Source organism: Myodes glareolus, chromosome 17 (assembly GCF_982192425.1).
Source record: "Myodes glareolus chromosome 17, mMyoGla1.1, whole genome shotgun sequence".
In the NCBI taxonomy this organism is placed as follows: Eukaryota; Metazoa; Chordata; class Mammalia; order Rodentia; family Cricetidae; genus Myodes; species Myodes glareolus.
This window is the reverse complement of record NC_142042.1, coordinates 32,296,300-32,309,761: the sequence shown is the minus strand read 5'-3', so window position 1 is coordinate 32,309,761 and position 13,462 is coordinate 32,296,300. Positions and strand designations below refer to the sequence as shown.

Here is a 13,462-nt window from a genome sequence, read left to right as displayed (position 1 = left end):
TTGGATCATGTTTAATCAACTTTAATATCTAGTCTATATTCTTTGTCAGCTGCCTGTAAAGTCTGATTTCACTCTCTCACCTGACCCCAGCATCATGCCATCCATTATTTCCCTGACATGTACTCTTGCCAGAAGTTTCCCACATAGCTCTGGTTCCCAGTTTACATACTTCTCAGCCCCAAAATCTATTTGCCAGAGTGTTTGACCCCAGGACTTGCATGTCACAGGATTATATCTATTTTGCTTTGTATCCCCATCATATATTAAGTTCCTATAAAGAAATAGCACAGGCAATTTACTCATCATTATATCTATAATTCTAATAGACTGTTAGATGTATAATAAGCATTTAATATCAGTTCGTGAATTCACTAATTATTAAATAAATATTAAGATAAGGTTTTATTTAACCAAATCCAGCTTAGCTCTTCTCTGTGTCCTTTGAGAAGTTTACAGTGATTGCAAATGGGCATATTTTCTCTACCCAGAGTCTATACTACCAAACATCATTCCCAGGCTAGTACATTTGCCCTTTGGTGATTTTTATGTGGCATCATTGCAATATTGTTAGAAAGAAAATTTGATCTTTGGGGAAAAACAAACATATAAGCACATAAGCAAGTAATGTCAGCAGCTCAGATGGAAAGCAACAGCGGCAGTCCTCCACTGTGCAAAACCCAGAGACCTTTGTTCAAAATCTGACACCTAAACTCTCAGTTCCTATTTGCCTAATAAAGAAAAACAAAACACAAATGTATAACACAGTGATTCAAGTTGCAAGCATGTTGCCTTTTAATGACTTAAGCCTATATTAACTTAGAAGAGAAATGAGAAGAGGTCCTGCTTGCTGAGATCCATCAGGAGCCTTCTGTTCTCTGTTAGAACAGCTGCCCTGTTTACTGCTGCTTTGATGAAGCTGCTGCCCAGCTCCTGTATTCAGGAAGATCAGTGTTTACACGCCAGTCAGTCCTGAATCAAAACAGTTCTGATTTGTTAATAATTCACTAGCCAAATATTATGACTGGAAAACTGGAACGCTGGTCAATAATCAAATGCAGAATGGAACTTCTGCTGCATTTAGTCTGATCACAGAAATGGAAAACACAAATAAAAATGTAATTTAGCAATTCATTCTGTCCTATTAAGTACCAGCTGTTTTCAGGGTTGTGGGATAAAATGTTTTGTTTTCTCCCGCATGTCCTTAGCGTTGGAAAAATAATTGGAAAGCAATTAAGTTATCCCACATTTGCTGCTGGCAAAGAAGTAAGTGTGTGTTACCAAGGAGACATTTATCCACTCAGTACGGTTGCTGTTGCACACCTATGGTGTTCCTGTGGTTTAGAAGTGAGGCTACAGCAGTGGCCGGAAGCAGCAGAGTCCTCTTATTCAAAGAACGTCGCTTCTCACATGAGAGTGCAGGAACAGACTATGAAGGACCAAACAAATACATGCTACGGTCCCCACGAGGAAGCAAGAATCCAGCTCATTACGCTATTCCTGAATCCTATCTGCCTCCAAGATGCACTCATGGTACTTTTTAAAATGAAACAGAGGTTCCATTTAACCATCTCCTCCTATATTGATTTTTAACTACACCCATCCCCAGTAAGTCTGGTGGATAGAACTTGAATTTACTCACAAACACTTCGAAAACTGAACAATAGCTTCGTGTGCTAGGGATCTAACTTAGCCATTTCATACTGGTACACAAATATTTAATATTTCCTGCTTTAACTAGAAGTCATGCTAACTGCTGGAAGTCATGATGTGCACAAATAATTGCAGATCCAAAAGCAACTATCTGTGAAATATAATTCAAATAATTCAGATATGTTTGATACAATAACCACAACAGAAGCTTCCTTTCATCTCTGGAGGTCCATTCCACCAACCCTGTATCATCAGACACCATATTGCTTTCTGTACATATTTATCTATGATAAAATATATTTGTAAACTAGACACATTAAAAATTAATAATAAAATAGAACAGTCAACAATACATTTTTAACAAATATTATTTAAAAATCATGAATTATTTGTTTCTATTTAGTATTTTCTTACCATGTGGTTTGACTGCAGGTAATTATAACCTCTGAAAGAAATCCACCTACATAGAGTATTATTATATTCTAAATTTACTTTAGTTGAACATGTTTGCTGTAATGTCTTCCATGCAATGTTTTCCATTTATAAATTATTTTGACACACCACAAGTTGTTTAAGTATCAGAATATACCTGAAAGCCAAACTATTGTTTTCATTTAACTATATGAAACCTGTGGTCCGGAGTGCCAGTGTCACAGCCAGGCTTTTTGGTCCAGATTCAAGTCTTCAACCTCCCACTGCTGCTTAGCTAAACAATGTGAATGGATTGTTACATTGGTGCAAGGTAATTTTTGGATACTTCAAATTTCTACTATTAATATAAATGAAAATGATATGGATACATTATTCTCTTCATTTAATAGGTCCCTAATTAAAAATGCTTAGTTTTTTTTCCCTACCCAAGCAAAGATTTTCCTTTGAAGAGTCAAGGGTATGGAATGTTAAAACATCAGCTAGGAGTAGTGATTAAATATGAATGGTTGTGGTATTGCACATCTTATATGAAACCACAATGAAAGTCACATGGAACACAAAAACCCCTCTGGTAAGGGAAACAGCCTAAGTAAGATCAATAACTGAAGTTAATTCTGAGTGGAGATTTAAAGGCATAAAGCCACTTTCAGAAGCCTATATTTCTCCCTGATCAGCACATCTGATTCTAGAATTTTCCTTCGCTTTATTCTTTCCTTGTGGCTCCCTCATCTCTCCCTTCTCTTTGGCCTTTTCCTGCTTGTCACCTTTCTCCTTTGAAAAGTCACTTTTAGATAACCTACCTTGAAAAGTTGGTCTAAATCATAGCAATGTTTCTTGGAGCCTAGAAGACGGGAATTGCTTTCCCATTCTATAAGCGTGGTGCCAGTTTGAGGTGCAGCTGATGTAGAATCTTATTACAGGAAATAAAGACTTTCAACCTCAGTATTTATTTTCTTGAAATGTTTAGAGCCAGAACTAAGCCAAAAGGTGTGTGAGCATTCAGATGCAGATATCGAAGCTTTAATTGTCCTCACTCCTGAAGATATGTAAGTGAAATTCTGCATGAATGAAATTTATGAAAAATTCACACTTGGTATATAGTTAGTTGCTACAGATAAATTACTGAGACCATCATAATGATACAAACAGAAACCGCAAAAATCCAAGATATTTCAACAAACTATTGGCAAGGTTCTGATAGATAAACAGCATAGAAGAGAAGACTGATCCTGGGCCCACCGGCTCTTGTTGTCTTTAGTTTAAGTTTACTTTGCGTTGGTTTGAATATTTGGCATGATAGCTACCCGTCTCACAAGTTTTTAAGTGTGCAATGGACTTCACTGGACTGGCTGACATTTTCCTTGTGACTTCAGGAAGGCCACTAAGCTTCTTTGTTCTTGCTTCCTTCTCTCTAGAAGAGGATAGTTCCTTATTCAAACAATGGGACACACAAAAGAAAAGTGACCATGAAACCACTTTGTAGAGTTTCTTAGTAAATTAACATTACTGTCCTCTAGTATAATGCATTAAGAAAAGATAAAACAGTAGCCAACCATTACAATGTTTGCTTCATTTTAGACAAGCACACTATTAATTCTAAGTAGTGAACCTGAAGGTTATGGCAATCTTTATGTGGAGTAATGGAACAATATAATTCTAAGGTTTGGCAAACTTTCGTAACTTTGGGTAATTTTATAGATGCATACTTTTCCCGAGGCATTAATTGCCTCAAACTAAAGAGGTATGAATGCCTGCCATAATGACCAGCAATCATGTCACTGGGCTTAAATGAGATAGCATTACATTCATATTGGCAGGGCTAAGCATAACATTAGGGTAACTATCTTTGTGTGGTTACAGCCTACATTTAGAATAAAAGAAAAATCTAAATTACGCTTTTTACGACAATTATGAGTTCAATGCCAATTCCCATGAGATGAGCCATCAGAATTCTTTCCCTGCACCCCATCCATCTCCACATCTTAGGAGAACTAAAAGCCTAATCAATAATTTAACCAGCTAATGGACATATTTTTAAACACAATGGACTCATTCTGAAAAAAAAAAGGCATGCTGTCAGAGCCACAGAGACAAAAGTAGAAACTGTCTGCTAATACTTAATGCTTATCTTGAACAATCCTGTGTGAACACAGCACAAGCTCCCTCAAGTGAACTTTATGTCTCTCTGTCTGCAGAGCTATTTTTTGTCTATGAAAGATGTACTTTACAGACAGTTTATTTTTAAAGTCAGTGTAGAACTCATAACTAAAGACTCAAATATTTAAATTATATTTTAATTAAAAACGTGTTCCATAAAAGGTGGCCTTAAATTCCCAATTATGAAACTGTGTAATATTTTCTGGCTATTGATATTCACGTTCACACAGTTTTCAGTCACGCTGTATTTGCCATACACGAGGACTTCTATGGTATTTACTAAGAAAATATTCTAAACCAACCCAGAAAATGTTGCTGCCTTGCTGTGTTGATGAGATGGGGTGTTTAATGTTTGTTTTATTATCTTCCCTTCTCTTCTTTCTATACTTTGGACAAGAGCAACTTTACAACACAGAGGGAAATGCTATAAAAAGCAACCAATTAAACAAGGTACCATGGTGCATGTCTGTAATCTCAGGATTCAGAAGACAGACTGAGGCCAGAAGATGAAAGTTCAAGGCCAATCTTAAGGTTGCCCGGTGAGATCCTGTGTCTGGGAAGGAGTATGGGGTCATTAAGTATCCCATTTGTTACCACAACATCACTTTTATAGTCAATCAGAGCTTATAAATAGAGTTCAATTATAGTCACTCAATTTCCCATTATGAAAATATACGTATTGCACATTAAAATCTTTAAGACCTCTTTTTGTTTGTTTTTAGGCAGTGACTCATTATGCAGACCAGTATGGTTTGGAGCTTGCATTCTTACCTCAGTTTTTAGTAGGGGGATTACAAGCATGCACAGACCTGAAACTAGAAGAGGCATTGCTAATAAATTTCCTCCGTGGGTAATAGGTTCTGATTACATACTGTATATCTGGCCATCAGCCCAGAAGAAAGCTTTCAGTTCCTAATGAATTATCAACCTATGACAGAGGCTATGAACTTGCTTTTATATTACTACAATGAAGACAAGGAAGAATTTCAACTTAGTTTTTTTGTTTTGTTATAATTGAGCTGAGAGACTTGAGTGTTAAGGCGAGATAAAGGCGGGCCTGAGGCATGCATAATCACAGAAACACAACCACCTTGACCTCCTGACTTCTAGAAACCTGGCTCCAAGAGGCCTAAAGATGTCAGCATTCGAACCTCACTCTCAAAATAATTCATTGTGTATCATCTGTCACATGAAGAATTTTTGTAAGACAGTTCAGAGCTCTATGCTACAATATTTCAGGGTCCAGAGTCAAATCTATCAACAGTGTGCGCGTGTGCACCCATATGACAACTCAGTCGTACATAGTCTCAGGAATCCCGTGGGTATTCTTAGTATATACAAAGGAAATCATGATCAAAATGAGTCCTGGAAGGGTCTGATGAGCAGAGGAGCCGTCACTGTCACGTAACGAACAGTAGCAACATATGGTAAGCCAGAAAAATTCATTATTTGCTGTTATCTCGTCTTGCATATCCCTTGACTTACCTTCTTTAGGCCTCTAGCCACAGTCTTAATTTGTTTTCTCCCCACACTTCCTGAACATTTTATCCCTCTTAAATAAGCTATTTGTCCAGAAATGCTACAGCTAAAGTGCTCCGTTTGCACAAAAGTCGCTTTTAGCAGGCCAGATACGCACAGCTAAGCTGTGCTTGCAAAACTGTTTTTCTTAAAGTGCAGTCAATTGACCATACACCAGCACTAATTCGCTCTTAACCAGTAAAGCATGTGCACACAGTGCCCCTTATGACAGTCACTGCAGCCATGGCGGCTGACTGCTTGCTCATACATACAACAATGAGACATTTTAGTGCAGCGGCCTGGCTTAGCTTAGGACAGCGTGCCAAACACCTCTCCTTATAAACGCTGGGTTTTTCAGTTCCCCAGGACTATGTCTTCTGCTTCCTCTGGGAATCAAAGCTTGGCCCACAGAAATCCTCAATAAGCTGCTTAGAACTGGAGTATTGTAAATGTCTTCTGACATTACCATCATAATACCCAAATGAGATGATAATATACATTTACCTGTGATGTAAAAATTATCCTGACAGCAGTTTCAAAGTTGATTTTTATTTGTATTTTTCTCAGACTTTAGGCTGCTGATAGGTGCTTAAAATTCCACTTTGAAGTAGCAGTGAGAGAGGCAGGTTGCAGATTTCTAGGGTTTTAAGATATTATTGGGGTATTCAGCCTGTGCCTCATTTTCATACTGATTTTGGTCATGGAAAAATATAATTTTTCTGAGGGACAACACCTGCCCTTTCTTACTTCATATGGCAGTCATGACTGACAGTAATCTCACTTCAGGAAGTCTGACTACAGATGGCATGCTGTATCTGGAAACTCCACAATAAGGGCCCGAGGTAAATTCTCTTTTGACTTGAGATAAGAACATGAGACTAAGAGATTGGTGAATGAACAAACCAGTGGAATGGGCACCCAATCTTTTTCGAATAATATCAAATGTATTTAGGGTTAAAAAAAAAAAGTGTGCCAACTGACGTTTTAGTAATTTACTTTAAATTTCCACGTAAATTGTATAAAGTCACTATGCAAATTACATTCTTTGGACCTTTAGAGTATAAATCTTTGAGTATAACCTTAGAGGAGGAGAAGTGGAAAAGACTATGAAAGGAATGCTATTATCTTCATATGTTCATATTATGCAACACTCGGTTCATTGTCTTAAATGTCTTGCATCCAAGATTCCAGAAATAAGTAGGGCTATGATCACAGGTACTCAGTAGGTTGAGAGAAGATAAATGCAGATTCAAAGGCAGCTTAGGAGAGATGATTCCACAGTTAAGAGAACTTATTGCTCTTGCAGAGGACCCCAGCATCCACATGATTTATCAAAACCATCTGTAGCTTCAGTTCCATAAAATCCAATACCCTCCTCTGTCATCAGTGGGCACCAGACATGTGTGTAGTACATAGACATACATGCAGGCAAAACACCATACACATAAAATAAAATAAATTATTTTTTTAAAAAAAAAGCCAACCTAGAAAAGTGTGTTCCAGGCAAATCTAGGTAACTTGTTAGGACCCAGTGTCAAAACAAAAATAAATAAATAAATAAATAAAAAGGAGGTTAGGGATATATATTAGTGGCAGAACTAAAGCCCTAGGTTCAATCTCTAGTACTGAAAATAAGCCTTAAGTAAGTTATCTTTTGTCATTCTATTTCAAGAAGAAAGAAAAGCATGCGAGTTCTCAAAATAATACGTGGGTTTTTTTTTCAACATCTTCTACAGAATTTTTCTTTTTCCTTTCTTCTTATTCTTCTTTCTTTCTTCTCTTCCTTCCTTTTATCCTGCCTTCCTGCCTTTCTTTCTCTTTAAATGGAGATGTTAAATTTGATGCATAAAAACTGGTTAAGTGAAGGTGGATGTCCACAGTTTGTTGTTGGGTTTGGGAATTCAATTCCTATTCTTCACTTTCCTCAATAGAAACTTAGACAAATTACCTAACTACTCTTGTATTATATTTTTTCATCTGTGAAGTTTATAAAACTACCTACCTTGTAAGAGCATGACAAGGATTTAATGATTTCATATATGTGAGAGTTTTAGATTCATACTTACCACAGGTGAGTTCTATATTATTTGGGATATTTTATAATTTGGAAGCACTGGGATCAAGAGGTCAAATTCTCATCCTCTCATTTTTTTTATTTTGTGTGATGGTGAGGCCTGGTAATTTTAATTAACTGTCTTTGGGGACCTTTTCAGTGTCCTAGTATGACAGACAGAAAGATAACAGCTTTTACAAAGTGAAAAGTCCTTCAAATTATGAAACTCATTCTTGAAATTATAATTCCTTGACAGGATATAACTTATTATATTCCTAGTGCAAGACAATGATTTAAAGATAAGAGGATTTAAAGATAAAAGACTTCCTTTCTGGACATTTGCAGTTGTTCAGTGAAAATATTCGATCCTGGAAAAATGGGCTTATGAGGACTGCTATCCCTACTGATGCTGCAATGAAAATGGTTTTGGAATAATTGCTGTGTTTCTAATTTTATTGTTTATTCCCAAATAATAAGAACAACCACACCAAGTAATAACATCTCTGAAGGAAGAGAAACTGAACATCTACATAAAACACTAGCCACAGATTCTTGTCTTTTACTCATGTAAATTGCTTACCGCTCAATTTTAGATCCGTGTTCTAATACTATTCCTTGCAGCACTATGGAACTGTTACTTTAAAATGAAGTTAATAAAGCCCATAATTAGAATATTTGGGTTGCTCTGAAATACTTAGAGAGCCACCTAACAGCAAAACCTATTTAGAATTTAAAATGTATGTGTTCAAAAATAATATGAGAACTAAAAACAAGTATAAGTTATTGTTGTTAGAAAATGATAGATTCTTTTTCAGACGTGCATAATAATCTCTGCAGTTTAGATCAGCATTGTGCAGTTTTCCTTTTATGTAGTGTTTGAGTTACTACTGTAATACCAGATGGACTGCACATTAGGTTATATATTTAACACCATGCAAATTTTTGCGTGGTCTCTCAAGAACTGCATCACTTTCCCCTTGTCTCTGGCATACAAAAAACAGTACTGAAGTTGCAGAATATTTTAGAGCTCACATGAGGTCTGAAAAGTTGTAAAAGATTCTTGAGTATGGTAGCTTTTGGCTAAAGCAAAAAATATCTGGGCAAAACTGGTTTTTAAACTAAATTTATTTTTAATGCATCCATCAAAACATAAGAACTGTATATATTAGTGTGCCACCCTGCAGCATTTCTATATGTGCACTGTACAATGTTTCAATTACTTACCCATCTCTTCAAAGAAGTATTATTTCTTTAACTTTCATTTCAATGAAGGAACAAATAAAAGCCTCATTATAACACAATGAACAACGTTTACTCCAACCTAATTCCACCAGAATGCATCTACATCAGAAAATTAGTGGAACGGTTGTTATACTTTACAAGCAAGTTAGTTTTGGTTCCTGAGTATTCCAGAAATTATTTGATTTGGGGTTTCATGATATTGACTTCACAATAGGGCAAAACTGTTCTTGAAATTGGCACTCTACTACTGGTCAGAAATGAACTCATGCCAAATCTCTAATTTGGTCTTAATTTTAACAGGAATTTAAAGTGGTAATTTAGAAAAAAGTTACATGGATTCCCACCCAAAAATATATCTGCACTTCCCTTACTGTTCTGAAGTGAGGTGACATGTCTCCTGAGTCATCTATTGCTACTTTTGAAGGGTAAACTTACAATATGGAGTGGCTGTTTCATTTCTCTTTCAGATCAGCATCTTCATGACACATCTATCTAACTATGGGAATGACCGTCTAGGCTTATACACCTTTGTGAACTTGGCCAACTTTGTGCACAGCTGGACCAACTTGAAACTGCAGACTTTGCCTCCAGTACAACTGGCCCACAAGTACTTTGAGCTCTTCCCAGAGCAGAAAGACCCTCTCTGGCAGGTAACATTATACCTTCTCTCAATGGGGAGGAAAAACATTAACAATGTGTTACTGTCTAATTTGTGTTAGGAAATTATTAAAAATTATTATATTAAATAAATCAGATAAATATGTTATGACACATTAAAATGTATACTCAATACAAATTATTCCCCTTTCCAATTGTCATATTTTCTTTAATATTGTTTTTGTAGCTCTTAAAATTTAAGTGTTTAGATTTGTAGTTTTAGTTTGCTTGCTTGTTCAATTCATTTGGAAATAATGATCCAAATCCTTGGCAATAAGGATGGTAGTTTTTTATGTTGGGGTTTTGACCAAGCAAATGCTTTAGATTTCCATGTGATATGAGTACTAGCTAGCTAGTTGTAAAATGAGAAGCACTGGATAGCTAAGAAGGCTAAAAGCAGAAACAGAAAAAAAGCCTCTGTAGCGCACGATCCTGGCTCCAAACCCTAGTATGTATATGAACACTACAGAGTACATGAAAAAGAAAAGAGCAACCCCTTGCCCATGTTCATAAGGATTTAGAGTCTGTTTGGTGCATTTCACTTTTTCTCTAAGTCTAATTTCAGTGATGTTTGGCCTATCGATAAAAGAGAGACTTGTCAGTTCTAGGATGGCTTTTACTTCTAATCTGACTCTATGTGAGGCCACACAGCTTGAAGGCATCAAATGTAAGCTATCTCTTCTTAGCAGCTATCTAGGAAACACTGCCTCCCACTTACTCAGTTCTTTATGCATCAGATTGCATCGACCCACCCAATCAATGAGCTGGCTGCAGAGAGCAGATCAGATGCTCCCTGCTAAGCAGTCGGCACAGAGGTAGCATCATCATTAATAAGAAATTACTGCAAAACGGAACTTTAAACTCGTCCCCATTTCCTGCCTTCCAGACTGTTTGCTTCCCTTTATTCTATGAATCACATCATACAATGCTGTTACTACATGGCCAGGGATTCTCTCCTCCTATGTTCATTGAGGATTTGCCATGTATACAGCAAAGCTAGCTCTATGGCACGCAACGAAGAACAAAATACTACATTTTCTCACTTTTCCAGTGGATGATTTTTACTGTGTTTAAAAATAAACTGTTGCCTCAAATCATGTCCTCTGTAGTTAAATTATGAGCAGCCATCCACCACATGGGCTTACAGTGCACTGCCTAATATAAGGAAAATCAATTGTTTTGCATGCAAATTTACACATATTTGTGTCTACATAAGATTTTTTAATTGAATATAGATTCCTGCCTCATACAATAAATCCCAATCGCAGTTTCCTCTAGCTTGACCCCTCCACCTCCCCCAACCACCTCCCCTCTCTCCAAGATCCACTCCTTCTCTGTTTCCTCTTCGGCAAAGAGTAGATCTCCAAAAGATGATAGCTAAAAAGGTCAAAATAAGATATAGTGAGACAAGGCAAAAGACCTCATATTGAGGCTGGAGAAGGCAATCCAACATGAGGACAAGAGTCCCAAGAGCAGTTAAATAGAGTCAGAGGCATGCCTACTTCTACTGTTAGGAGTCCCACAAACACACCTAGCTAACAGTCAAAATATATAATACATCAATAAACAACCCAAATTAATAAGTGTCATAGATTGTTGACATATAAATGATCAGTCAGCTCAGCGGCTCCAAGCTCTAATCTGCCTTTTAGGAAAAACATAGTTTCCCTAAACACTGAACTGTATTTTATTAAATTGTTTGAACTTTCAACAATAGCAACAAAAGCATTCTGATAATGTTTGTATATCATCAATATTGATATTTACCTTTTAAAAATTATTGATTGATCTGTTTTGTGATGCCTATGTGTGGATGTGGATAAGGGTATGCACTCCCCACTATACAAGTGTGGAGGAGGGAGGATGAGATGTTGAGAGCCTTTGACTTATTGCAGAAAACTGGATAAATGCTACCAATCAAAAGTAATATCAAATTGAAATTCGGGAAGTGATGGCAAAGAATGTAAGACTCCAAGTTACCTGTCCAATGGTTGTATCTACTTTCCTATTCACATTGATGATAGCAATCCAATGAAATAGAAATTACCCTTATTTTAACATGTAAGCAAAACCAGAAATAGCTGGTAAACATTTTCTACCTTTATCTTCATGACCGAGAATTAAGATAGACAAATAGTATAGCTTTGTTGCTGTTACAGATTGTGAAAATGAAACATTCAGGAACCTTTTTATATTTATGAGGATAACGTCTTATTTAGTATTCCTTGCTGGTAGAGGGAAATCAACTGCTATTTTTCTTTACATTTCAATTCACACTTTTTTATGACTACAAATAGAAAGAAAAAGTGCAAAATAGTAATCTTCACATCTCTTTAATTCTTTTGGTTCCTTATGTAAATTTTCATTAGCACCAACTACTCTATATGTGGGACTGCTTTGTCACCTAATTAAAAAGTGCAATGTGAATATCGGCCAATAGGCAGCATAATCAGCAGCTACAAAATACCTCATGGGCAAAAGATCCTTCTAAAGCAGGCTGATACAGGATGTATATCCATGCCCACAAGAAATGTAATTCCCACATTGGCTCCTCATCAGCTTTGTCTCCAATTTCTAAGAGTTTTAAAATTACACTCATGGGTACTTTTAAGGGATAAAACAATATCCTTTTTGTTTTGATAGAATAATCACTGCAGAGTGTATAAAATAACTTTATTCTTACACACATACACACACAACAACAAAAAAAAAAAAACGATTGCAAGAACCAAAACCACAAACATGGAGGTAGTGGAAAGGTCAAATTCACACATGCTCTAATCGATGCTCGTAAGCTCTCAAGCTGTCATGGTAGCTCAGCTTCAATCTGCCTTCAGCCACTCAGGAGTCTCGCTATCAGGAGTCTCGCTATCAACAAAATCTATGTATGGAGTGGATTCTTGCTTGCTGTCTGTATTCAGAGAAATTCTCAAAGAACTGTCTTCTAGACCCAGTGTCTCCAGAGTTAGAGAGAGATGTGGGGAAGCAAATCCCAGGTTTTAACGGCAGGTGGCTAGCACTGTGGTTGATTCTAGGTCTCAAAGCATTGGTTTCTATTTAGAAATGACGAGCTTTGAATATCAGGGTTATAAAAAAATCACAAAATAGCACTGTCCCTGCTATTAATATTTATCTGTATAAGTAACAACTGAATGCTGACACAGAATTATAGATGGTAACAACAGAACAAGTTTTGGACATTTAATCCAGTCTTGGGAACTGAAAAAAAAAAAGTCCCTTAACTTATGAGAGATGAGCTGGGACTAAATCCAGGCTTTCTTGTTTCTGCTCAGATACAGTTTGGTGATTTTACATTTAGAAAGACAAGACTCTTTCTAGCACAGGCTCTGTCTTGAAGCTCAGAAGAATCTGATGATGGCTTCATAGGGAATTTGCAAAACCTAAACTTCAGAAATAGTTACACAACAAAAGAGAGTTTTAACACCATGAGATTTACACACTGCAATAGCTCTTTATTGTGTTAAAAAGTCAGTGTTCTAAATTTGTTCTCATATTTTTACTATCTTTACCACTTTATTGCTTATTTATAATTTGGTTGCAATATCACCATTCATAATGGCAGCCTTATGTTTATTTTGTACAACATGCAAGGCATAGATAGATAGATAGATAGATAGATAGATAGATAGATAGATAGATACACACAAACAGAACTTAATGATACTAGAACCACTTACATGCAAATCCCACAACAGATACACAATGAAAGAGGTGTATAGAGAGAATGGCAGA

At 36.4% G+C, this 13,462-nt stretch overlaps 1 protein-coding gene across 1 annotated transcript in view; it reads left to right on the top strand.

Annotated features, from left to right (window-relative positions):
• Ndst4 (N-deacetylase and N-sulfotransferase 4) overlaps positions 1 to 13,462 on the top strand; it is a 309,646-nt gene that overhangs the window by 255,138 nt on the left and 41,046 nt on the right. The window contains exon 7 of the mRNA XM_048456956.3: positions 9,520 to 9,702. Coding sequence (XP_048312913.2) covers positions 9,520 to 9,702 — 183 coding nt within the window. The remainder of the gene's footprint in view (positions 1 to 9,519; positions 9,703 to 13,462) is intronic.